Raw genomic sequence first — 27,935 nt, 5'->3', positions numbered from 1 at the left:
TTATGAGCAGCACACTTTTATTGGATCAATACTAGTAGCTAAAACCCTAATTCATCAGGGTTTGTAAGGTTGGCGAACATGCAAGATTGACATAAAGTCAGTACAGCCATAGCATCTTCTTCATACAGGCCGAATATCGAAGTTTCACCTGAGGCCCAATTCAAAATGTTCTAAACAGCTGATTAGGAAGGTAACCAAGATGCAAGAAAGACGTCTGAGCTTCCTTTTCAAGGGTAGCCAATTCTTGCACTGTGGGTGCCAAAATATCCACGTGGCCTTTGTATGTTCCACCTGCAAAGATCCAAAGTTTGTTATTCTTTTTCTCTATGTAGCTACAATCATTCAGAATATTGATTATTCTTCTATATATAATCTAATATTTGCCCCTTCAAAGATTATTAGTCAAAGATGAAGTGAGCCTCTTGTGGCCTGCATGTGGATCCCGGTCTATTGTTCAGCCTTGCCCAAAATAATATTCTCAAATTCGGCAGCAAATCATTGAATTATGCCAGCATAATTGTCCATTTTAAAGACGTAGTTTAAAAAAAAGTATATTAAGCCTCTGATAAGTTTGCTAAAGAAACTGCCTCAAAAATCCAACTACTGTACTCAAAAAGGATGCCAAATTTGGGGCCTTGCCACAGATAGCATTGCTATACCTGTGTGATTTGGGGTGTTTGAAAACAAGCAAGCAGGTGAGAACATATAAGTTGTATTTCTTTTTCTAGATTTTAAAAAATGTGCCTTTACAGCTATCTTAGATTTATGTACAGTAATCTTTTGAAATAGCAAATATCCATGCTATATCAAATACTTTTAAAAATTTGAAATTCTGAAATAAATACCATTCTGAGTATGCAATCATTTGGACTGTAATTATACTGTATCCAGAACTCAACAGATAATATTCTTTTAAAATATCAGTATAATAAGTAAATCTCCCCCTGTGTTTACAAAATAGATCCCTCCCCCCCTTTTTTTTAGTTTGTGGAAAGAATTCCAGTTTGTGGAAAGAATTCCAGTCCTAGGGAGACAAAGTTTAATTACAAGTATTTTAAATACAAAATACTTTATATAAGGAATTACATACTAGATAGTATAATAGATATTATAATATCTAGATATAATTAACATTAGCCTAACACTCAAAATTATAAGATTTTATGGAATACTTACATACCTATTTTTCTATTGTTTCCATATTAATTTATTATTTAAAAAAATTAAGCAAAATAGATGCTTATATTAAGATATAATTCTTAGCTAGAAAATGCACACTGAATACCAAGTTAGAGAGAAAATAGCTGAGGAATAGGTTGTTAAAAATATAAGATCTGTTTGATAATTATATTTCTACACATTAAGTGGGGAGTTAAAAATAAGCAATAGGCAGAAATTTCATTTTCCAAGTATCTTCTATTAACATCTTTATTAAATCTAGATTGTATTTGCAAATATGAAAACCAGTTCATTTTTACACCTTGTTCTTCCAACACTTGCACAGATTTAAGTTTACCCTTTTCATTCGATATCTCACCATATCTAACTGTTTGTTCCTTTTTATATATTATTGGATAAGAAAAAGCTTCAATGGTAGATATCAATAATGGAATTTTTAAGTAGTATTGTCCTTTTATCTCTTCCCAGTTCAAAAGCAATGCTTCTCAAATGTAATGTCTTCTAAAATACCCCCGTGTTTTAGTTCCCTTGTACCAAAGGAAAGCATGCCATCCCAACAGCAAGTCATGGCCTTCTAAGGTCAATAGTCTACTGTTCCTTAGTGTTATCCATTCCTTTACCCACATCAAACTTGTCGCCTGGTAATACAACCCCAATTGGGCACGGCAAACCCTCCTCTTATTCTTGCATCCTGTAACAGTTTTAGTTTTATTCTTCCTTTTTTACCCTGCCAGAAGTATTTCAGCACAATTCTATTTAAGTCTTCAAAGTATTCTTTTCCTAGCCGGATTGGAATTGTCTAGAATAGATATAATATTCTAGGCAATACGTTCACCTTAATTGTAGATATTCTCCCAATCAATGATAATTGTATCCCATTTTGTCAAATCTGTCGCAATCTGCTGTTTGAGTTTAAGATAATTATCCTCCTTCAATGTGCTACATCTTGGTGTAATGTAAATCCCTAAATACTTGTTTGTGACCTGTATTTCTAAAACTTCTTCCAACTTTTTCTTTCATCTTGCTAAAATATTTTTGTTAATATCTTTGTTTCGTCTTTATTTATTTTCAAACCTGCTACTTTTCCATATTCTTCTATTTTTTTCTATTAATTTAGGTGCTGTTTCCAATGGATCCTCTAATATGAATACTAGGTCATCTGCAAAGGCTTGCAATTTATACTCTTCCTTTTTGATTTTCATTCCTTTTATTTCTTTTTCTTCTCTAATATTCCTATTTAGCACTTCCAATGTTAACACAAACAGCAGAGGTGACGGTGGACAACCTTGCCTTGTCCCTTTTCTTATATCTATAGATTCTGTTAGTTCTCCATTTACCATAACATTTGCAGTTTGTTTATGGTATATTGTTTCAATGGCTTGGATAATTTTTTTGCCAAAGCCCATTTGTATCAATTGAAATAAAATGAATCGCCAGCTCATATTATCAAAGGCTCTTTGTGCGTCTAAAAACATCAAGGCCATTTGCTTTTCAGGATGCACCTCATAGTATTCCAGAGTATCCAAGATAATTCTCACATTATCTTTGATTTGTCTCTTTGGCAGGAATCCATTTTGATCAATATGAATAAAATTATTTAAATATCTTTTAAATCTTTCTGCCAAAATTGAAGCAAAAATTTTATAGTCTGAATTTAATAGGGATATAGGTCTGTAATTTTTAACTTGCTGCAGGTCTGTATCCTCTTTCGGTATAAGTGTAATATATGCTTCTGTCCATGTTTTGGGTATTTATTTATTTTTTGCATAACTTCGTTCATGACTTCTAGCAGAAGAAAATTCAATATTTCCTGAAAAGTCTTGTAAAATTCCACTGGTAAGCCATCTGGACCTGGTGCTTTTCAACATTCTGTTTTTTTTAAGGCTTCTGTTAATTCCATCATTGTTATATTCCCTTCTAGCATTGTTTCAGTGTCTTTAGGTATCTGAGGTAGATTTGCTTTCTGTAAATATTGCTTAACTTTTTCTTCTTGAATATTCTCTTGAAAATACAATTTCCCATAGTAATCTTGTATAATTTTTTTCTTCTCCTTGTTTCCATTGCAAACATATCCTTCACTTATTCTCTTAATCCTTCTTGATTCTCTTTCCTTTCTCAGTTTATAGGCTAGCCATCTGCCTGGTTTATTTGCATCTTCAAAGTAATTCTGTTTAGCATTTTTTATTTTTTGTGCTAATTCCTCTTTTTCCATTAATTCCATTGTATGTTTAATTATATCCATTTTATTTTTAATGTCTTTTTTTGCGGGGACTCCTGTAGGTCTTTTTCCAATCTTTTATAATCATCCTCCAATGTTTTGAAAGTCTTTTTCTGTTTTATATTTATTTTCCTTATATAGTCTATTATCAAGCCTCTTGTGTAGGCCTTCATCGTGTCCCAGAGGTTCTGTAAAGATGTATCTTCTTTTCTATTTCTTTAAAAAAGAAAGCAAGTTCTTTCCCTATTGTCTGTTTAAAGTATTTTTCTTTTAATATCGCGTTATTTAGAGTCCATCTAGATCTCCTCTTATATCCTTTCCAAATAGCTGTCACTGGAATATGGCCTACCCAGGTGCTTGTTTGTATTTCAATCCCTCGTACATTAGCCAGTAATTCTGCTGACATCCATATCATATCTATTCTAGGCCATGATGTATGCCTGTTTCAGTAAAAAGTGTACTGCTTACTTTCCACATTTCTCTCTCTCCATGCATCTTTTAAGTTAAGTTCTTCTGTTATTTGAAAGAAAGATTTTGGTAGTATCTTTCTAGCTTTCTTTGTTGATTTCTACATTTTATTGTCCAATTGATCATTAATTATTCCATTAAAATCTCCCATCATATAAATATTAACATAGTCCAATTCAATTATTTTCATATGTAATTTTCTGTAAATTTCTTCTTGGTTATCATTTGGAGCATAAATTGCAATTAAAAGTGTTTTAACATTATTGTCCATTATTTCCACCACCAAAATCCTTCCATTGTCCTCTATATAAATTAGTTCTGTCAAAATTGTATCTTTAATATATAACACCACACCCCTTTTTTTAGATTGCGCCAGCGACGTAAATAATTTCCCTAATCTACATTCATGTTTTTTTTTAATATGTACTTCTTGTAGGCAAATTATATCAAATTTTAATTTCTCTAATTTGTGAAATATCTTCTTTCTTTTAGTAGCCAAATTAAGTCCATTTATGTTAATCGTAATCAGTTTTCTTTCATCCATGTTAGGCTTTTTGAGGTGGTTTTATTGCTCTAGTAGGTCTTAATTCTCGTTGCTCTCTGGGCACACCACCTACTGCACATTCTTCTTCAATTACTGCTATACACTCCTCTTGGAATTCAATTAACGACTCTTCCTTTCTTGCTCTTCCTCCTTTCCTCTAAGATATTCAAAGTAGAATAATTCAGCTTTTTCAACTGTGTCAATTCTGTGCCTTTGTTCCTGCCAGGTGAACAAGAGGCCTTCTGGCATCAACCCTCTGTAGTTCACTTCTCTTTTAAGTAACTCTTTAGTCAAAAATAAGTATTCTTTTCTCATCTCTCTGACTCTTCTTGGTACCTGTTTCAGCACCACCATTTCTTTGTCTTTATACTTTAATGTTTTCTCTCTTGCCCCCTGCAGTATCTGTGTCTTGATAATCTTTTTAGCAAATCTGATGTGATCTTCTCCTGTTTTTCATTGCATATCTTGTATAGACCCGGAACACTTCATCCATCCCATCCATCATCTTCTCTTTGGTTATCTCTAACACTTCTGCCAGTATTTCTGTCATTATTTCAGCAACATTTTCACCTTTTCCTTCTTCTACATTTTGAAATCTTAAGAAAAATTCTGATCTATCAATTTCCCATCCTAATGGTTCACACCTGCCCTTCTTGACATCGCTCAATCGAGTGTCAATGTCTCCAATTTTCTTGTCCTTTTGTGTATCATCTTCTTCAATTTTTTTGAATCTGTCTTCATATTTCATCATCATCTGTTGAATATTTTCTACTTTCTCATCTGTTTTTTCAGTTCTTTGCTCAATATTCTCCATTCTCTTTTCAATCTTCTGAATTCCTTGCATAATCATCTGTAATGTTATCTCGTTCTCTTTCTCCTATTGTAAGGTTGTCTATATTGACTGTTATCCTCCAGATGGTGAAGAGGCTATTGGTATTGAGGAAGCTGGGCCTGTTATCTTTCTGCTCATCTTGTAGTACTTATCTGTGAAGAAAGAAAGAAAAAAAAGAAAAGAAAACGGGGAAAAAAAAAAGCACAGGCAGGCAACCGCTACTCCAAAAAATAAAAAGGGAAAAGAAAAAATCTTCAGGCACTTGTATACCTTAATCCAACTGTTTCTCTTAATAAGAAAGAGAAAAGGAAGAGAGTGAAAAAAAATAATAAAAAAAATTACATTCTAGTTCCTGGAATAAAAGGTTGAGATCCAAATTTAAAAATCTAACTGGGGGGAGGGGGGGGGTAAAAAAGGAGGTGAGAAATAACAACAGTTCTGATGTGAAGCCAGCCACTGCCACTAAGTATCCAAGGTTTTTTAATAAATCAGCTCATTCTAGTTCCAGTATTTTCAAGGTCACTTCAGTCTTCTTTCTTTCAACTTCAGCTCCAGAGTCTAGTTATCTATAGTTTCAGAGATGGGCACCTGTGTAAACAATCTGTCACTATCTTTTCCAGAGCAAAGTCCTTGAGTATAGCACAAATAGACAAACAAATAGAAGAAAGAAGAAACAATATATCCAAGCCTCTAGATGGCAGTGTTACTTTTTTTCCCTTCGCTTTCACTCCCCCCTCATATATCTAATGCCAGGAACAAAAAGAAAAAATGAAATCCTTCTTTTTTTTAAAAAAAAAAAGAATAAATCTCAAATCAAAAAGAAGAGTCTTAATCAAAACAGACTTTTAAAAAAATTGAGAAAAAAAAAGACCAGTCCAGTTTAAAATTAAGAAGCTTTACCAAATTCAAAGTTCCAATAAAAAGGGAAAAAAGAAACACTTTCACTTTAACTAGCTTAATTTCGCGTCTTAAACTCTTTTCTCTTCACTTTTAATTGTACTTTAAATCTTTCAGGGTGTTCTCTTCAAGAAATAATAAGTAAAAGTTCATCTCACCAAACTGACACACTTTCTTTCAATCTCTTCCGTTCTGGAGCTATCCCAGCTTCAGCAGCTTGAATGGCTGCCTCTCCGCCACCGGCAAAAGGGCTTTTCCTGGATCAACCAAGGACTTTGCGATGTCCCTGGGATCAACACGACATGCCCTTACTGATCACCGTCTCTACGGGACAGTTTAGGCCCATCGGGACCGTCCAGCAGTGGAGATATTGACAGTGATCTTGGAGGTTCAAGATCGCACATCGTACCGCCACGATGCCAGCTCCGCCCTCCCTATTTTTTTCAAGCATCTTGAAGTATTTTACCTGGAGGAATTTCCTTACATAAAAAGGAGCCAACAAAAGAACCCTAAACTGGTTTTGAAATAAAAAGAGAAAGGAATCCTAATTCATATTTTTTTAACAATTTCAGGGGAACTGAAATTGGAGAGCAACACTAAAATTCCTGAAAAATATTTTGCCATGTTGAGTCATTTAGATAAGGTATAATTATCAGATATAGTAAAATTATAATTCACCAGAAAATGCAATTCACTATTCCAAAATGTAGATTTATCCACTTACCACCAGCTGCTCTTCTTTTCCCATAACTGACCTTGCCATCAAAATCATCTACTGGAACCTTAATATCTGGCTCAACCTGAGTAATGGTGCAGTTCAGATGCTCTTCTATTTCACCTAAAAGCTGAATGCCATAAAAGAAATCCAGGCTGTAACGTGTTCTCCAATTCTCCATGACAGACAATGCAATGGATGGTTTATACATCTCACCAAGCATCAGCTCACCAAACAAATCATGATACTGTTTAGCATACTAAATTGATCTCAGGAATTACTGAGATCAATGAATGAATAAATTGAAATATGTCAGTAATGTCTTAGGAGCAAACAGTATGATGAAGAAAGCAGACCTTATGGCTAGGCTGTATATATGATGTATTCATGCACAGTACTGTAATTTATTTAAGGCAAACACAATATTCTGAAACAAATTAAAACTTTGCTCAATGAGATTTAGAAGGTTAGTGTACTCCTGATCTTCTAGGAGTCACTAGGAATAAGAAATGATACTTAAGCACAAACTAATTGTCTTGTGTTCTATTCATAGAGTGAATGCTAGCAGAATTTAAACACTGAATTTGCAAAATAATAAATTTTTATCTGAAATTGAATTAAATTATACCAATCATCATTTTGTTTTGCAATACTTGTTACAATCTCAAAAACCCAAAATCCATTTTAGCATTACAGGCAATTAATGATAAAAGAGATGGAAATCAATATTAATATTTCTAAGGAAGATTTTTCTGCTTAGAAATCATTTTCTATAGAAATGTGGAGACTATTTGTCTCTCCAAAAACCTTCTAATCTGATCCCCCAAATTCCTTAACCCTCCTCAACCATTTTAAGGACATTCAGACAAAATGTCACCTAGTTAGCTTGTAGTAATAAGAAGATCCTTGTATACGATGAGCAATCTTTTTATTATTTTTTCATTAAAATATCAAAGATTACAAATAACATGTCGTAAAACATTAAATAACATTAGATATTAAGTTAAATGATATTAGATATGAAGTGCATTGTAGAAAAGACTGTGCCCTTTAAAGAAAAAGCCTAACCTGTAATGAGTAACAGAAATTACAACTTCAGTATCACATCTCTACCAACTTGCCTTTGGGAATTCTACTGTCCATCTGAAGTTCTAGTTTCCAAGAAATTGCAAAAGGGTCTAGCTATGAAAATGTAACTAGCCTTATGCCAGAATACTGATTTTAATTAGAACCTTCCAGTGGATCAGTGATTGGGGCTTGAATATTTTATATCCACTTTGAAAATCTGCATCTAAAAGGACCAGGCCTGTTCTTGAAATGCAAAGTTACATAGGAAAGATTTTACTGGAACCAGTAAAAAGGTTACCTGCATCTCATTGTACCAAATAGTGCAACCACCTTCATCCTTCAGTCTAGTATTGTAGCAGCTCTTCCCACGACTGGGGCATGAATGATACCAAACCTAGAAGAGAAGCCTGAAGGTTACAAGAAGAAAAAACCCGAAACACTGGAATATAGTTAAAAGATTTAAGGAGGAAAATTAAAATGACCAGCATGGCATTTTTGAAATACAGAAAGCTAATTGTCATAATATTGAATTTAGTCTTATTTATATTTTTATAAATATAAATACACACACACTTTGAGAGTGGGCATCAGAATTTCATTTTTTTTATGTGCGCCAGTGTATTCACAGAAAAAATGTGAGAAGAAGAGTTATCTTATCTTAAATACCCAGCAAATGAATCTTATTCCATTGTATATCTTCATGTTTTAAGGAAGCAGGACTTACTTTTTCCTTCTCTGTTGCCACCAGGGAAATTGCCAGGCCCATGCTAAAGAAAAGCAAAACAAACAAAATGGGAGCCTTCATTTCATCATCTCAAAAGTGATGCAAGATGAAGGGCAAATAAAAGTTTCCAACGTACCGTTCAGCTCGTCCCACTCTGCCAATCCGATGAACGTAATTCTGTTTTTCATCCGGAAGTGTGACATTGATAACTGTTAAAAAGGAAAGGGTGTTTATAGGTTTATTATCTCTATTAGTGGTTAATAAATTCCCCCCAAAATGGTCACATTATTTGAACTCTTCAAAGTGTTATTTCTGGGGGGGAAAGACAGTAATTGGTTTCACCTTGACAGAAATAGGCATGTTCTGACCCAGCTCCCCAAATATGACAAACTCTCTGAAGTTAACTCAAAGATTTCTTTATTAGGAGAGCCAGCAGCCCTGGTAAAAAGTTTCTCTCTCCCTGCAGGCTAATAAGTCTGTCTGGCAAGGAGATGAACAGTTGTTTGCCTTATCTATTCATCTCCACCCCCCGTCTTTTATCCCCAGAGCTAGGGTGGGGCTTCGCTAGCAGCTGTGGCTCTTCCTTCCCAAGGACCCGCACACAGATTTCCACTGCTCTCCTCTCCTCTGCCTTCTGCACAACCATGTTAGGCACTGCACCCAGATGTTCCTCCTCTTCCTCATCAGCCACCTCCAGACCTCGGGGCTGTTGACTCTCCATCTGAGGGCTGACGCCCAGCCTCCACCTCTGTCTCTCTCCTCTCTCTCTCAGCTCCATTCCCTCTTCCCCCTCGGAGCTCTCAGTTTGCCTCCTCCTCATTTGATTTGACTGCTGGAGGGGTCGGCAGCCGACAGGCCACAACAAGGCAATGGAAAATATTAACCATAAAGTTTTACACGTATATTAATGAAGGATTACAGTGAAGGATTAAAAGAATGCATTTATTATTTAAATGTGTGGGTTAATAAAATCATAAAGTAGTTATTAAAAGCAAATTAAAACAAAAAATATCTAACATAGACTCAAGCATTTTAACATCTTATCCTATTTTAATATTGTTACGTTCAAGTTCATGTCATTCAATTATATCAATTTTTTCCCTTTAGTATAATAATGAATTTCTTTTTTAATCTTGTAGTTATCTCCTATGCCAGAATCTTCCTTTTCTCCACTCTGCACACAAAATATATCTGTGTCTAAATCCCAATCGCATCTGCCCACATTCTTAATCTCAACAGACTTGTTAGCCTCACATTAATTGAATTTGGAAGTCACACTGAACACAACCTTGTATCAATTTATAATTTGCACTAAATTCAGTGTTGCATTATTTGAACCCCCCCCCCCCAAATACCTAAGTCACAACATAAGTGCATAATATACACTTAGCATGAGCAGCTGCCAGGGCTAATAGGGACCTCGAGAAAATTCACTGAACTAAATGCCCAATTGATATTTTATCTATCCCACTCTGGTAGGATATGTGCAGCTTACTTGATTCCCCAGCAGCAGAATTTCTACTGCCAACTCAACAACTTCATGCCTTCAGCTAAGAGTAGACTTTCTTGATGGTGGTGATAAAGTATTGACAATTCTTACCATAAGGCACACCAGTGATATCAATTCCTCTGGCTGCCACATCTGTGCAGATCAAAAATCTGACATCTGCTTTCTAAACAGAAAAGGTGAGTAAACTTGGGTGTCTTCTGATTTCATTTTTATATAATCATTATAATTTAAATACAAGATATCAACTATAATTCATAAAGCTATAAAGCTGAATCCAGAGATACCTTACCATAAAATGACTTTGACCTAATTGCCAATGGCAAAGATTATTTTACTAATTCCTCCTACTCCTAACATGCTTCACTTTCCCAAACTTCTTAGGAGTCCCACAATCTAAATGCTGCTGTTGACAAAATTATCTCCTCGTTCTTCTGCAGTGGCTATCCCTGAGCAACTGGCTATTAGAATAACAGAGTGCTATAGTACTAAAGGCCCTGGATACAAACTCAGATCAGCTGCAGAATTTTTTATTTGATTTTTATCCCTTCTTTATTATTTTGATAAATAACTCAGGACGATGAACTTATCCAATACTCCTTTCCCTACAACGACCAACTGTGAGGCGGGTTGGGTTGAGAGACAGCGACTGGTTCAAAATCAACCAGCGGGCTTTCATGGCTAAGGTGGGACAAGAACTCCACTCTCCTGATGTCTAGACCAATACCTCAAACCCGTTTGTTAGATACTCTTTTGTTTTATAGGCTTGTACAGAATTCAGTAGAATTTAGTTTCCTGTGGAGATAGTTAAGTTATATGCAGTCCCTTCTCTTAATATATTGCATTAGCTATGAAGAGTGGTGGTTTCGGTCCAGATGAGTCTATGGGCCTAATCTGGAGCTTTATGCAAAAGAAAAAGATCTTGGACTGGATGCAGATGTGTATTTTATTTTAGGAATGATGCAAGAATGAGCGGAGTAAGAATGGCAAGAAGCTTATCCCTTCTCCATTGTAACACCTCCCCTCTCCATTGTTGTTCTGGACCCTCCAGAAGAATGTGGCTTCACACATTGTACTTCTGAGCTTGCGTGAGGAATGGTGAATTAATGGAAAGGGCTATCCCTGCCTCTTCATCCATTGTTGGATTCCTGGTCACTCTCTGAGTAGGCTTAAAAAGTAAGTGCCTCACCATTTGTGGAGGACTGTCTGGAGACATCTCCCTGACTCTTGAACAGACAAGAAGAATGGGATATGATATTTTAAGTTGGGCAATTATTAACGATTCATTGATTAAACTGAAATAAATGCCCATTTATCAGCTCTCAGTATGGAGACCAATGACTTATTATTACATTAAAACCATAATTACCTTAAAACGCTCCAAATTCTGCTTTCTCTCATGAGGCTTTCTGTCTCCATGAAGGCAAACACATGAGAATTGATGTCCCTTCCTATCTGGACCTTAAAAACAATCAGAAAATATTAGGAACCCTATATATTATGTTACTATATTCTCACAATCAATGTGCATACATGTGTTTGCACGTATGTCTGTGTATTTCTCTCTGTGTATAATACATTAAAAGTCCCTGCAGATGTGCATCCAGTGCACATCAGGGGGTGACATAGTTCTCTTTATTCTTAGGCTTCCTTGCTTAACTGCATTTAAAGAGAGAGAATGTGTCAAAGCCCATCAACACATTTTTGCAGTTAAAATAACAGAATTTAAAGTTTTTCACACTGGGAAACGTAGGAGCAATGTTTGAACTGAGAAAGAGGAGACCAAAATGTAAGTAACTGATATATGAGAAATGTGTGTATGTGAGATGCACGCATGCACAATTACTTTTAATATGTCCTCTGTCTACTTTCACCGCAGCCCACAAGGTTGCATGCCTATGTCACTGGCCTTGAAGACATTGTTCTAATCCTTTATATTTGCTTTACTGTCAGAGAAGCTAAACAGGAGATTGTTTCACTTGTGGGATAGACAACGGGACTAAAAAAAATGAAAAAGGATCCTTGAATTGCTGACAAGAAATATTTTTTTGTAGTGGAAATGCCTATGTGATGCCAATTCCACCCTTTAAAGTAGTGAAAAAAGAACAATTCGTTTTGGAAGAAGGAAAGTATCTTTTGTGAAAAGTTATCCTTTGGGGAAAAGAACATGGAAAAAATAAATTCATAAAAGAAAGGAGCAAAGCATTAATGGGCACAGAAATACTACCTCCTCCTTGCTGTATAAAGTATTGTTCCATATTGTCACAATCTATCTTAGTTCTGCAAAATACTATTGCTTGGTCCATCTTGTGTTCCTTGATGGCACGAATAGCATATTCTCCTTTTAAAATCTTAATTGCTTCTGACCACATTTCTGTAAAAAAAAAGTACTATATTATTCCTACATGATACCTCAAATACATTACATACCCAGCAATTTATTCTAAAATTACATTAATAAAATATAGTAGTTGTTTGGGAATAATACTGGTAAGTTTTTTTTAAAAAAACCTCTTCTGATCAAGGAAAAAAACCAAGGGTCTGAACTTTAAAGCAAAACATAATAAATTGGTTCAGACAGACTTTGCATCATTATATTTATGATGAATATATAGCAGCTTGATCAATGCAATCATTACCTGCAGAATTTGTACCAGGTCTTGTATTATCCTTTGCATGCACCTCATCCGTCTGCAAAGTTAAATTATGATAATTAAAACTGTGACTAAAAGGTATGTCATAGCAAGTTGATCTACAAGATGTCTTAAATCACAATGCTGCCTTAAAATATAACGAATATTTTATTGGGCAGAGTTCTGGGGAAAATGCAGCATACAAGTGTGTGTGTGTGTGTGTGTGTGTGTGTGTGTGTGTGTGTGTGCGTGTGTGCGTGTGCGTGTGCCTATGTATATTTACCCGAAGACTTCCAGTCTAATGAATAATTCCCTCCAACTAAAAAGTGTTAAAGCCTTTTTTTTTTTAACTTACTTCCACTAATTTCTTTGGATAAATATGCGAACCCATACCTCTTAAGAGTGCAACAGAATGATTATTTCTCTCATCCAATTATTTATTTAAATACACATTCAAATAACATTATTTTGCTCCGGTCTCAGTTCATCCCTGCAATCATCTAAGTGGAGATAAACTTCTGGTCAATTTTCATGAATTCGATCAAGTCAGCCTGTAGGACACTGTACCTATTTTCATGCATTACCTTGTACAGACTGCCCTGCTTTCACTTTTTAGCCAATTATGATAAGTTAGACCAGTCTTTAAAATTCCTGCCCTATCTGAGGTTTGAAAGCAAGTGTCCCCCTAACTTTACAACATTCCCCTTTGACCTACGCGGTGTCTGTTTGTCTTGAATTTTCAGCAAACTGGAAACCAAACACTTCGGTTTACACTTACTCTGATGTGATTTTTACCAAGCCTCTCCCAGAGTTTGTCAGTTTTGGGGTTCACAGGAACAACAACATGGTGCACGGTATCTGGGACAGAATCCTCGCCTTTCAAATCCACCCAAGTGGGGAAGTGCATAATCTTCTCAGATAACTTCTTTACATCAAATGAATGCAGAGTTGCAGAGCACACAATGACCTTAAAACACAAACAGTTTCGGGTTAAGGCTGAAGTTTTAAAATAAGGATGTCTGTACAGAGTGCACATTGTTATACTTCATATCAGTTACTGAGCTTTTTGTAACCGGCAATGATGAATGAAAACACGGCCACATCAGTATTCAAATTTGAGATGTGGTACAATTTGCTGAAAACCCCTAAGCCTCTTGGACAGTTATTTATGAGAAATTAAGATGGGAAGATGGTGCTGTTTTGCTAACAGGAAGAGGGATGGGGGAGATTTCAACCTCTAATTAAATTTCTTCTTGGATTATTTTTTCTGCTGAAAGCATAAAATCCCACAAAGGCATGGCTCAGAGGGAACTGTGAATTTACCAGATTCAACCCTCATTTATTTTCCTTCAAAAATTCCCAGGGCCAGGGCCTTTGTTCACATTCATGAAGGAGAAGAAAAATGGTAGAACTGCCCTTCTGCCCTCTTGTTTTGGGAAACTGGCAGGGTGCTGAAAATAACAGAAATATCTCTCCCAACAGCCTTTCCTTCCTCCTCTTATTAGGATTGGTCTCTTTAATTGTAACTGTATTGCCCTAGAACCCTGAGCCGTATCTTTTGTTTTACCAAAATGCCAATAAAGGAATGGTTAAGTGGAAAACTATGCTTATTGAATGGGTACAATTTGTCACACATATAGTTTGAAGTCTTGTGTGATGTTAAGATGTACACACATAATACAAAAACAAAAAAGCAGCCAGCCTCTTTATTTGGTTAGCATGGCCAGTTCTCCCTGGTGTCGGTTTTTCACACCACTTTATGATGCAACTATCCCAGCCAACAGATACAGAATAAAGCGTGTCTGCCTATGATTTGCTAAAGCTCCCCTGTCTAAAATTAGAGACAGATAACAGATCAACATTTGCTAGATTATAGTATTAACAAATTTTGGAGAGTGTTGACGGAGAAATAGCAACCAAACTTCATACCTGCAGCCTTTTCCCATCAGAGGTTATCTGGGGAATCTGAGAATGAATGCGGTTGATGAAATCTGAATAACCTTGACTAAGGAGGCCATCCTGTGTGGGGAACAGAGATGTTAACAGTCTCATTAGATTGCCTAGATTCTGAAGTTAAGATGTGTGCCTATTAGTCAGATGATTCCATCAAATCCGGTTAACAAATTAGGACATGCTGTAAAAAAATCAGACAGATGAAAATGAGGACAGATGGCAGCCACACTGAATAGGTATAATTTGTCTTGTTTATCTCACATTTGTGTCACGTCAGTGGGCCTGGAGACCACAAAGGGAAATGGAGCCGATCAAGAGGTTAATTTGATTGGGTTGCTGCTGTCATGGGGGAGGAGTTTTTCAGATGGGTTTTTTAAAATGGATTTTTCTGTTGTGGTTTTTTTTAATGTTGTAAGACTCCTGGAGTCCCCTATGTGTGACTTGAGCAGCCATATAAATTTGTTTAATAAATAATGAATGAATTTGGGAAGTACACAAAAAGCTAGCAATAAGAGAGCAGAGTTTGGTCTAGTGGTTAAGGCACCAGGCTTCTGGCCAGGAGATTGTGAGTTTTAGTCTCATCTTAGGCACGAAAGTTGGCTGGGTGAACATTGACCAGTCACCCTGTCTCATCCCAAGCCACTTCACAGGGTTGTTATTGTGGGGAGCATAGAAACAAGAAAGTGTATGGGGTGCTATTTCAAGCTGCAATGCAACCGCTCTTCTGAGTCACCTTTCTGAAAAGACATTTGCCGATCATTTCCAACTGCAAAACTTAGCCAGGATTGAGTGGCTCTTGCACGTCTCTTTTAGCTTCTGATAAAAGCAAATTGGCCATGCAGTGCATGCCTTTGTCAATAGGTCACGCATGCAAGAGTCAAGGGAATTATCGCCAAAGCACTAATGTGTGTGTTTGGTTTAACAGATCGCTTTAAAAAGTGCTTGATACTCACCGCCTCATCAAGAACTAGGAACCTAACTTGAGATAAAGCCAATTTTCCAGTCGAAACAAGATCGTCCAGTCTTCCTGGAGTTCCAACAACTATGTCCACCTGTAAAATTAAAAATGTATTTGACAAAATAAAATGGAAGCAGCAACACCATTTTTATGCCTTTCTTTAAAAAAATCTCTCTTTAAAAACTTTTAAAAGAGATGCTTAAAACAGGGTAAGGAAAAGCAATGCTCAAAGAGCATTAACTGTACACACTGCTTTATAATCATTTTTCTTTTTGATCTCGATTTGCATCCATACACGTGTAAATTATTGAAGGGGAACAAGAATGCTACTTCAGTATTTAAATCGTTATCAATTCATATTGTAGGCTTCATCCATTCCAGTGTTACCGGGGCGGGGGGAGGGATTGTATTTGCCTTTTTTTGGTTACAGTCATCTTTATAATTTAAAAAGAAAAAAACTTTTCAATATGACTTGAATAACTAAATAGACCTGTATACTTAAAAAAAAAATTACACAAGATGAACAAAGTCCCACTTACCCCTTGCTCCAAAACAGAGAGCTGCTCTCTTGCAGCAACACCACCAATAATCAGGAGCTCCCTAGGAGAAATAGAGCAGCAGACCATATATTATGCTATGAAGTCATTTTCTCCAGAACAAAAAGAAAAATGTAATGAATTTACGTGGAAGAATATAACTCTCCATTCATTCTCACCTCTCAATTCACTCATTTGACTTTACCTTAATTTAGGATTTTCAACATATTTTTTGAATTGTTTCACATTGTTCAGTGTTTGCTCTGCTAACTCTCTGGATGGCTCCACGATCAAAGCTTTGGGAGCGTTTGGTAAATTCTTGGACTGTGCTACTTGTGCACTTCCTGAAATGGGACAGGACAGAAATGTTGGTTTTGAGATGATAGCCAAAAATAATTTTAAATCTATTTACTTATAACATTGGAAGGTCTAAAAGATAGTACTCTGGATTCACATAAAGTTGCATGAAAAAAATAGTTTCATAGAAATCAATGAGATTAAATTAAATTACTCATCAGCCATCTGAGTTTATTTGATTTCAACGGGTCTGTTATAACTATGCCTTATTTTATCTAAGAACCTTTCGTGTTCTTAACTCCGTTATATAAAATGCCTTTCACACTGATTTATTTATTAAGAACATTTATATGGCTGTCCAACTTACTCATAGTAACTCCAGGTGGCTTACAGAAATAGCTAATTCTTAAATTTGATGAGGCCTCTAACATACCTGTGTGCTGGGACTTCACAACATTACCCTCAGCAGCTTTATCAATAGCAGTGAAACCATCTTTGGGTGGAAACTTAAAGTCCTCTTCACCAAAGTTGAATTTTAATTCAGCATTCTGAGAAAAAAAATATGTGAAGTTTTCCAAAATGGGGAAGACTAAATACTAAAACATTTTCATTGATTGCTGCCGGTGCAGTAAAATCTGCCTCCAAAAACCATTTTCAGATATTTTTCCAAACTGCTATTTCCCATACAACTTGATATCTGACTTGCTCCAACATTAAATCCTCTGTTTTTATCTTAATTAGCATAATCTGCAACCAGAGGGCATTTGCGAGACTGATTTGTTAAGTGAATTGTAAATACAGGATGACATCTTGCCATTTGAAAAGAACACAACCTCTAAAAAACTGTTATTACTAATGTCTTAAATAATTTTTGAGATTTACCCTCCAAACTACTTTATTAGTATTCCTTTAGGGATAAAGCTGATTAACCATTTTTAATGCTATTACCTATGTCTCTAATTATGTTTAAGATCTATTCTTCAAACAACTCTATTAGTGTTTCCTTACAATAAAGATGACTATCTATTTTCTTGGTTATGCTGTAACTAGGCACAGAAGTAAAAATTATAACACCTGCTTATCCTCCACTATCCCTATAAGACACAGCAGTTTTAATAATCATTAAAGAGGGACCCTGAGGTGTTTTTAAATCTGGTCAGCATAGCTCTTAACCCTAGTGAAGGAGAAAAAGATTACCTTTAGGACACAAGCTGGAAAGAGTGCCTGGCTTTTTAGGTGCTGTGGAATTTCAAATGCAAGTCCAAGATCTTTTCCTGGAAGAAAACGACTCTGTGGAAATATTTATCTCAACAATACAATTAATTAATTGCTTAGTGGGAAAAACCTAGATCACTTACCGTTTTTTGAAAATGAGATTTGACCTTTATCGGCATCTATATAACAACCTATTGTGTCATGCATGGTGAATTCCTGCAAAAACAAAAGGAAGTTGTTATATCCATGAAACTTGTCATGTGAAGGCAAAAGATGAAAATCAAAGATGACCTGAGAGGAGGTCAAGGAACAATTTTACAGACAAAATCACTTCTATCTGCTCAGAACTAGATGCTAGGTGGAAGAAACATACAAGATGATAGATGTCTGCCCTTTGAGGTAGTCCAGATAAGAAAGAAAAAAATCTGAATGCTAACACTACTTTTATTGTAAGGTTACCATAACAGAATCTGTTGAAAGGACTTCTCTCCTTCCTTGTCCACCATCCAGAGAATCAGGGAGGGTCTTTTCTGAGAAGCTTTCTCTGTTCCCATCCATTCTGTGGACTGAGATCTCTCTTATCTGACACCTGGCCTGGTTACAATTCTCCTTTCTTCTGTCTCTTAGGATGTTCTCATCGGCTATTATAACAAGTAACATCCTCTAAATCCAACCCTGACATTACTTTTATTTATAAACCTCAAAGAATCCTAAGCTTATGCTCACTTCAAATATTTTCTTTGGCCATAATATAATGACTCTCTCCTAACAAAATGCTGAAGCTCAGATTACCATAAATTTTAAAAATGTGATTCTGACAAAAAATGCAAGCATAAACTTCTGGGGAACATAGTATTAAACCTAAACTTTTCCTGATGCCAAAGAAATATTTAATTTGGTGATTTTTTAAAAAAATAATCATTTAAGCAAATCCTATTTCGACACCCCTTCCTTTATGAAACCTCTGCAGCTGAATTATAAACTGAACTTACTTCCTCAGAATCAGTCTCCATTCCCTATATTTTGCTTAAAAATGGGAAAATAAACATACCTCCCCATAACTATCAAACTGTTTATTATGAGATTTCTTTCCGGTTCCACCATAGCCAAAGCCAAATTTATCAGTACCTAAAGAATAGTTAAGAAATTACAATTAAAAACTATACACTTTTTCATTAAGATATGAAAGAAGAGGGTAGAAATGTTGGTACTTTTTCCCCCTTCACTCTCTGCCTTTGTACACGCCCAGTAACTGGAGGATTCAGGAAGAATGTGATAATTTATGCTGGGCTATTCAATAAAAATGCAAATTTTCTCCATTATATACTCTCGCTTGGGCCTCCATTCTGTAAAAAGATCAAGATCTTCCACTGCGTATAGGAACAAATCATGTATTTTAGTTTCTTAAACTTTTGAGAAAAGAATGCCATATACTTTCATTCAGTAGAATGCTCATTAACTCTACGCTGAAAACAAACATGGGATTTGTAAATATATTGCCTCTGTACAAAAATTGTCCTCCTTCTCCACTGACATTCTGTACTCCTTCACATGGATGGATATTGACACATGGAAAAGAATATATATATATTTTGGTGACATCATGATCAGTCCAATCATAGACTATTAACCATTTGCAGAGGCATGAAGACAGAACATAAACCATTGTTCTAATACAATTAGTCATTGTTAACGCTAAAGTCTTGCCATGAAGTGCTGGCACAAACAAAATGCTTAGTAGAGTGATTCAACTTCAGCAAAATTTTTATCTCAGTGGTTGATGAAACGTCAGTGGTGCAGTGGTTACAGTGCAGGCTATTTCTGCTGACTGCCGGCTCCCTGCAATTTGGCAGTTCAAATCTCACCAGGCTCAAGGTTGACTCAACCTTCCTTCCTTCTGAGGTGGGTAAAATGAGGACCCAGATTGTTGGGGGCAAGATGCTGACTTTGTAAACCGCTTACAGAGGGCTGTAAAGCAGTATATAAGTCTAAGTGCTATTGCTATTATAAACAAAGAAAACTACTAAAAACAGTTACATATCAGATTTGCTGAAAACAGTATACACCCCCCGATGCCTAGTTTTTCAAGCTAGAACACTCTAACAATCTTTAGTACCGTATTTACCGGACTATAAGCCACTACTTTTTTCCCACGCTTTGAACCCTGCGGCTTGTACAACAATGTGGCTTATCTATAGATTTTTCTTCGCTAACTGCCATCAGGGGGTGCAAAAAATGACAGACTCAAGAGGTCAGTGCAAAGAAGACGACGCTACCAGTAGTTTTTGGCGCACTCGATGCAAGCAGCACAAGACCGCACGAACGCAAAATATTTTTCACGCCCTCATCATGGAAAGTACATGAAGAAAAGCATATGATGCAGCTTTTAAGTTGAAATCAATCTATCTGTCTATCCAGGAAGGAAATAGAGCTGCTGCACGTAAGCTTGGCGTTAATGAATCAATGGTGAGATGCTGGAGACATCTGGCCATATGCTAAGAGCATTCTTCCCTTTCTGTGTAGATATCTCATTTCACAATGTATATATCTGCGGCTTATAGTCTGGTGCGGCTAATGTATGTAAAAAAATTTTTTTCTTTTAAAATTTAGTGGGTGTGGCTTATATTCCAATGCACTCTATCATCTGGAAAATACAGTATTATGAACTTTCTTTAAAATGTGTGGCTTAACAACCCACAGTCATCATTAAGGGTCAATCCTGATTGTAATGAAACTACTCACCCAAATCTAATGAAGCTTGCGAAGAGGACCATCCAACTCTGCACAAACCCTGGTCACGACAGGAAACTTCATAATAATATTTTCCTAAAATGATTAAGAATACACATGATCGATTTTGTCTTCAGTATACTATGATCAAATCAACCAATACATTTAACCTGAATACAAACTATGATAGTACCGGTAGACTTCAAAATGGTAAGGTCATTCTCAGAGTTATACTGACCTAAGAGACCATATTGGTCATGGAATGAATTGCTATTTTGTCTAAACCTTTAATCATTGTCTCAAAAGTAGAGAAAACTCTGAATATTTTGACTCAAGTATTTCTAATTTTTCACACATAAGCATAACCCCTGTTGTTTAGTACCTTTAGTTACACCTTTAGTTGATCGACATCCATGCCATTCTTTTATTTCCCTGCTTTGGCAGCACAGACCATCAGCTCCAATAGCTAAAAAAGCAAAAGGAGTTAAAAATACAAAGAACTCTTGCAGTTATTTTTGCAATGGCCTCATATTCAAGCAACACAATATGTAGGGCACACTGTTTTGTAAAATATTATTTTTTTAATAATTTACAATAGGCAAATGGGATATATCTATGGAATAACAGCTCTTACAAAGAGTTATCACTTTCCCATTATTTTTGAGCAACACTAAAAACACAGTGGAAATTGTGAATTAAGCCAGTATTTCTCATGGTTCTGGATAAAAAAAAAATCTCAATAGTCTCAGACATTATGGCCAGAGATGAGGTGATATGTAGCTCCAATGGTTTTGCAAATCAGGCTGGGCAAAGTTGTATAAAACTATTATAGCTTCCCCAATTTCAATTCCCATTAAAATAATACTCAATTTTATCCAGTGATATTAACAGGAAAAAAAAAAACCTGCTGGCTATATTTATACTGTTTTCTTGATCTATGAGACTCAGCTTCCTGTACGATCTTCCATCCAAGCCCAGGATTTCCCATACATATATAGTTACCAAGTTACCGTAAGATCTATGCAAAGATTTATAGAAGGCTTACCAAATGCATTTCCTCTGTCATAGGGATTCATTTGCCATTTGTTCAGCACTCATGAGAAAAAAAGCAGAAAAAAGACATACTTTTCATCTGTAGAGTGGTAAGGTCCACAATTCAAAAGTAGAAAGTTACACTATGATACTCTAGATCAGTGGTTCTAAACTTTTTTTTCACCATGGACCCTCTTAAAATATCTTTTGTGGCCACAGACTTTGGCCATAAACCTCCAAGACTTAACCCAAGATTTAAATCATAAAATTTCTTCAAGCCTTCGCGGAACCCATGACAGCATTGCAGTCCCCCCAGGGATCCACGGACCACAGGTTGCGAACCACTGCTCTAGACAACTAAAAAGTTTGATATACAGATATAGACATACTGTATAAAGAAACCCATGTCTAATTTAGACATAATTTTTTGAAGAAATATTCCCAAAATTTGTGACTGTGTTAGGTTCTTACATTTGCATAACTTTAATAATTTTATTTTTAATATGTTTTGTCACTTTTGTAACTATTTTGTATCATTATATATACTTATATACTGAGATACAATAATACAATACATTTTATATCAGAAATCAGATGAAATACACTGAAATATATTTGTATTTTAAATGCTTTTTTTAAAAAAAAGAAAGCTGCAAAAAGTGACATTTTTTAGCAGTAACCAACGTTTCTAAAAGCTATTTCTATATTCTAGTTTTTAGGACATTTTATATTCCAGGGTACTATGAGATTGCATAAAAAATAATACACCATGGCAGAAAATTGGAAAACTATAAAAACCCCGTCTATGCTGAATTTTAAGAACAGGTAAAACTGTAAAAAAAAAAAAAAGCTTTAATGTTGACAACCATCATCCTTCCGCTTGTAGTCCCACCATCTAATGTTGTACATGATCCAACACTTTGTTTTTTTGTTATAAACCTTTCCCCCTTTGTTTCTGCTACATTACATCCTGACAGGAGAGGCATGTTACCAGTCACATCCATTATGGAATGTCAAATGGAGGAATGCAGGACAGTCTTTACTGTCAGTGCATCTATCTTTTGGCACATCATTTTCCCAAGAGATCAGACTGATCATGACCTTCTTGCCCTTTTGCAAAGCCTCAAAAAAGTAGCTGCATTTCTGGGCCTGTAGATTGGACTGTCAGAACTCATGAGATAGTTATATTCACTGTAATTGTATTCAGTGAATACATTGTTTTGTATTCTTTCACCTAGGTTGCCAGTTATTTTCTTTGCTGGTTGTGTTTTTAACTATTGCACAGACTCACCATGGTGAGATGGGCGACCATATAAATTGACTAAATATGTACAGAATAACTATGAAGTAACTAACATTTCTAAAAGCTATCAGACAGGTAAAAATAAAATCCTAAATCTTTAAGTCAGTTATTCAGTTTATTGACATCACAAAATTATTCCACAATACTGTAAGTCAAGTATGACACTAATGTCACACTTCCTTTTAGCCCAAACTGAGTATATAACAGCTGCTTTTTATTAGATAATAGTTGAATTATTCTTATGTATGTTATTTATGGACAGAGATCTGTAATTATAAATAAGCTATATAAAGAAATTTCAATTCACATTAGGTTTCAGAGAGACAGAATGTATACATTTTAGCAAACCCTGGAGAAAAAGCTTACCTCCTCCACCAGTTTTAATCGTAGTTTTACCCTTTTTTCCTTCCTGTTGGTCTTTTAGTGTTTCATAAACAATTTGAATAACTGGAATGCTGAATGCCTGAAATACAAGTTATCTATTTCACTAATAATGTTATTCAAAGCCTGAGTTACAAAGTAAATTTGGCTAAAAAGAAATAAGACCAGAGTTTCTTTTTAAAATTAACAACTCAGCAATGTTGATACATTTATATAACTTATTAAGCCATACTTATGGAGAGAATATTTACTGACAAAATATCTGTGATTAAGTCTCTTAGAGTCACCCAGATCATAACATGGATATATTTTACCTTTAGGCTAAATTAATTTACAGTATATGCTGTTGGATAAACATGCTATCACTTATTAATACTTTATATTTCCACAGAACTGTATATGTTATATCATTGCATATTACTTTGCAAAATACTAATTCTACTTACACCAGTTTTTCCACTCCCAGTTTCTGCAGCCTATGTAGAAAATATAATAAAACATGATGATATGAATTATTTGTGGTAATGCAAGATTAAATAGTTTTGTGTTAACAGCATAAAAATGGTAAAATCCCAGAACACTGATATCTTAGCTGTTGATAACTATTTTATACTATCATTTGTAATAATTTCAAAGCAAAAAAATTGAAAACTAAATTAGCTATGTATTCTCTTTTAAAAAGTCATTTAGGAAACATATATTGCAGAGTCTAGCTAGTTTTAGATGAACGAGGCAACAAAGATGTAGAATTACTGAAATTTTAAAAAGAATATTAACTTACACAATTTCATTTGAACCTGTATATTCAATTCATCCTGTTCATCTCTAAATTGTGATTTTCCAATACATATGTAAGCAACATTACCACAGTATACTAAAAGGCTATATAAAATTTGAACTAACCGTGGAAATACAGTCTGACACAAAGCAGAATGAATAAATTACTAGATCATACAACATTATTCCATAAGACAGATTAGTGTAATATATACCATGAGTACATCGCCTCCTCCTAAAATCAATGGAATGGACTCCGCTTGGATATCTGTAGGCAGACTAATGTAAAACCATAATGAGTCTCTCACATTTTGTTGAAAAACCAAAACCAAAATGTCTTCGGGATACATTTTCAGATTATTTTGTTTGTATACACCCCATTGCATTTAGAACAACTATTTGCAAATACAGCAGTAATAATAAATTCACTTTCTAGCCAATGAATGTTAATTTATTTTACTTTTTATTTATTAAATTAGTTTGCCACCTATCTCGCCCTAATTGTGTGCCTGACAACTAAAGCCTTTAGTGTGAAACTGAGTAAAGTTTGGTTTTCGGGCAGCAAGGGAAAGCAGGCTAAGGATTCTAATCACTAATTAATTATTAGTCCCAGAGTTGAGCTTGTTAATATGCAATTAACACTTTATACAGAACTGCCCTGCTTCAGAGAAAAGCAGGAAGACACAGCTTTTTAAAGCAATCTCTCTGCCTTGCAAAAAGAGGAAAAAAGGTCATGTACAAGACACTGTACAAGTTTATCTGAATTAAACAACAGATCCCTTTGGATAAAATTTACTATACTGTAAAGTCTAAATTGTTTACAAGCTTAGTTTTTTTTTGATTCCTGGGTTTTGAGAACAGCCAAGTTTTTCTCCTAAATAAATGGTTAAATCATTGCATTAAGTACCTTTCACTGAGCTGAAGCAAGATTTCTAGAATCCTCAGTACCAGTGAACATTCTTTCCATCCTACTAGGAAAATTGGGGATAAAAGGAAACAATCATACTTACAGCCAGTCCATTTCTTCTACAGCTTGAGCGATTTCTGGCATAACACCCATTTCTGCAACCAAAGAAGCAATTGGATTAACAAACTGTGTTACTACATTTGGAGGAAGAAAAGATGTTACAAATTTTAATGTTGCAGTAAAATGTATGCTAGAATGCTACATGAAGCACTAAAATCTACATGAACCAATGGCGTCAAAGTTCATAGCTTCTGAAGCTTCATACAATCAATCAATTAATACTTTGTTATATTTCCCAGCTCACTGACAATCAACCTTCTCAAAGAATCACCTAATTGTTTTTAAATAGTAAATAGCCAGGTTATTTATACATATGGTTAGATGTTTTCTTTTCTTTTTTAGTTTTGAGATTCTACAAAGCAATAACTCAGGCTATGATATTTAATCCCAGTACAATCAATATATAGTTTTTAGGTTGTAGAAACACTTTCATCCCAAAGACATAATGAATTAAAACCAAAGGTTTAATTCTTTAAGTAAAATGAAAACAAAATTTGGGATCTGATTTGGTGCTCCTTTATTAAGTAAATAACTATCAGTTTCCTTTGGGCAAAATCTCCTGAATAAAATCTTCCAAAATCTTGGTGTTGTAGTGAAGAAAGCCCTCTCCTACATATCCACCAACCTCATCTCTGATGGTGGAGCATAAAGCAATCAATTTTCAATGACATATTTAAGTTGGCAAGGCTGTGGAAGAAAAGACAAACCACCTTTATAAATTTGATACTTAACCTTTTTTGTTCTGGCAAGTATAAAACTAGTCTTGGAATTAGCATAATTCAAGCTGACAATGAGATTAGAGTAAAATAAAGTAAATTTCTAATCTAGCCATAGATTGATATTTGAGCAGATTATTAAAAACAGTGTTAGTATGTTCATATAAACAAAGCATTTATTTTTGAACCTTGCAAGATTTTCCTCTTATACCAGATGCATTAGATGCAGCAGTATATGCATTCCAAAGAATCTGACTATATGCACTACAAACCTCCCTCAAAAATGCAAATCCATTCAGCGACGATTCATTTATCCCAGAATCAAACTAGGATACAAATCAACACTGCTGCCTTGCCTGAACTAAGTTAGCTTGTTCTCATTCAGAAAATCAGGTTCTCTTATTCTACTGCATACAAAAATTATGAAATTATATTTCTACTTTCACAGATAGAATAGAATACACTTTGAAAAGACAAAGTCCATCCCTATACCAAACATAAAAGGGTCTAAATGTAAGATTGATTTGAATATATATCCTAATTTTAACAAGGAGAAAGTCCTTTCCCAATGCTCAGAAACACTCTTTCTGGGTGAGGACGGGTGCTTGCCATTATAACCCCAACATGGTACTATAAAACATAACGTAGGCATAGTTCCAGAGCATTTCTAGATTCTCCGGTGTCAATTACATTATATTAAGTGAGTCTTGCAGTCTACAAACACCCAAAGGATTTGGAAAGTGAATTCTTTAATAGACTAACTGGAGGAGTTCGATGGCTGATCAGCTGAGCCATACATCAGCCTTTAAAAAGGAACTGGTTCCCCCTTTGAGAGCCTCTTCCTAAAGATTTAGTCCTCGAGTTACGATCACAATTGAGCCCATTTTTTATGTTGCTAAGTGAAATATGTGTGGAGTTTTATCCCATTTTACGGCTTTTCCTGCCACAGTTAAGTGAGTCATTGTCTTTGTTAAATTAGTGACACGGTTGTTAAGTGAATCTGGATTCCCCATTGATTCCCCTTTGCTTGTTGGAAGGTCACAAAAGGGGATCGGTGACCCCGGGACACAGCAACCGTCATCAATAGGAACCAGTTGCCAACCATCAGAATGTTGATTGTGTGACCAAGGGGATGCTGCAATGGTTGTAAATGTGAAAAATGGTCATGCTTTTTTCAGTGCCCTTGTACTTTGGAACGGTCACTAAATGAACTGTTGTAAATTGAGGACTACCTGTACTGGCACAGCAGGAGCATCTCACCAGGCTCAAGGTTAACTGCATCCTTCCAAGGTGGGTAAAATGAGGAACCAGATTGTTGGGGGGCAACAGGCTGACTCTGTTAAATCGCTTCGAGAGGACTGGAAAGCACTGCGAAGCAGTATATAAGTCTAAGTATATTGGCCGAAACTCGGCTTTACATAAAATCCCGACACAAACCCTCTTCGCCAAAAGCGCACACTTACAATACCTAGAATCACAGTTTAACGCCGTTGCGCTTTCCTCCGCCTCCATCTTAGGCGGCTTGGCAGGAGCCACGTACCTGAAAACGCCGCCATGCTTCCACTCTCCCAGACAACCGGGCGGACAATCCGTCAAGCCTCCTGCGCCTCCGCCTCCTCCTTACAGCGCCTGCGCATTTGAAAGTCCTCTTCCTTAATTCGCCGGACGGTACAGGAGCCGTTCACTTAAAGTTCCGGCGATTGGAGTAGGCTTGGTCGATCGTCAGATGCGCTTGCAGAATTCATTATTAAACCCCAGCGTTTAGTGGTCGTCAGATCAGAGCTGCAGCGGACAACGCTAAACTTTGTTGCAATCAGTTGCTAATTCGAATTTCTCTAGCTCTAGTTTTGTAGATAGATGGGAAGAATTAATGTAGCTTTTCCAACCCGAGTGCTCTCCACTTTTGGTTTGGAATTCCTATAATACAGAGACGGAATTATTTGGCAGTTGCCATGCAAACAGGTGTGGAAAACTGAACCGACACGTTTAATGACCCATCTTGTAATATTAAGAATATTACACACTGATTCTGTGTGTATACCTCTGTCAGCTGAAGCAAGGCTATCCCTTTTTAATTCGTTTTTCAAATATTAAAATTGCGAACTAAAAATACAAAATTTTAGAAAGAAAAAGAAAAAAAATCAGTCTTACATTTTATACTTATGAACTGGTTTACTAATGAACTCAACATGAGCAATATGATAGCATAAAATATCACAAAATCA

The 27,935-nt window shown here is 35.6% G+C and overlaps 1 protein-coding gene across 1 annotated transcript; it reads right to left on the bottom strand.

Annotated features, from left to right (window-relative positions):
* Positions 1-27,627, bottom strand: DDX1 (DEAD-box helicase 1). Its single transcript, XM_026695308.2, has 26 exons — positions 27,251-27,627; positions 24,978-25,029; positions 24,183-24,246; positions 23,637-23,666; positions 23,176-23,272; positions 21,520-21,567; positions 20,857-20,940; positions 20,487-20,570; positions 18,796-18,872; positions 17,888-17,960; positions 17,727-17,803; positions 16,963-17,077; positions 16,438-16,576; positions 16,236-16,296; positions 15,692-15,790; positions 14,715-14,804; positions 13,564-13,752; positions 12,792-12,843; positions 12,380-12,526; positions 11,522-11,613; positions 10,246-10,318; positions 8,782-8,854; positions 8,646-8,688; positions 8,220-8,315; positions 6,863-6,983; positions 1-291 (listed from the first exon to the last, which is right to left on the bottom strand). Exons 1-26 carry the CDS (start codon positions 27,264-27,266, stop codon positions 161-163), a joined length of 2,223 nt encoding a protein of 740 aa, XP_026551093.1. The 5' UTR covers positions 27,267-27,627; the 3' UTR covers positions 1-160.
* Between the last annotated feature and the right edge of the window lie 308 nt (positions 27,628-27,935).

This window comes from Pseudonaja textilis, chromosome 1 (genome assembly GCF_049901715.1).
Source record: "Pseudonaja textilis isolate UNSWEBS1 chromosome 1, rPseTex1.2, whole genome shotgun sequence".
NCBI classification, from domain to species: Eukaryota; Metazoa; Chordata; class Lepidosauria; order Squamata; family Elapidae; genus Pseudonaja; species Pseudonaja textilis.
This window is presented reverse-complemented; position numbering and strand designations above follow the sequence as displayed.

Coding starts and splice junctions, on each gene's coding strand:
- DDX1 (XM_026695308.2), bottom strand. Junction 17,961..18,795: donor AGTTTGATAGTTATGGGGAG/GTATGTTTATTT, acceptor TTGTTTTTGCAG/GAATTCACCATGCATGACAC. Junction 8,855..10,245: donor TATCACTGGTGTGCCTTATG/GTAAGAATTGTC, acceptor CCTTTTTAACAG/TTATCAATGTCACACTTCCG.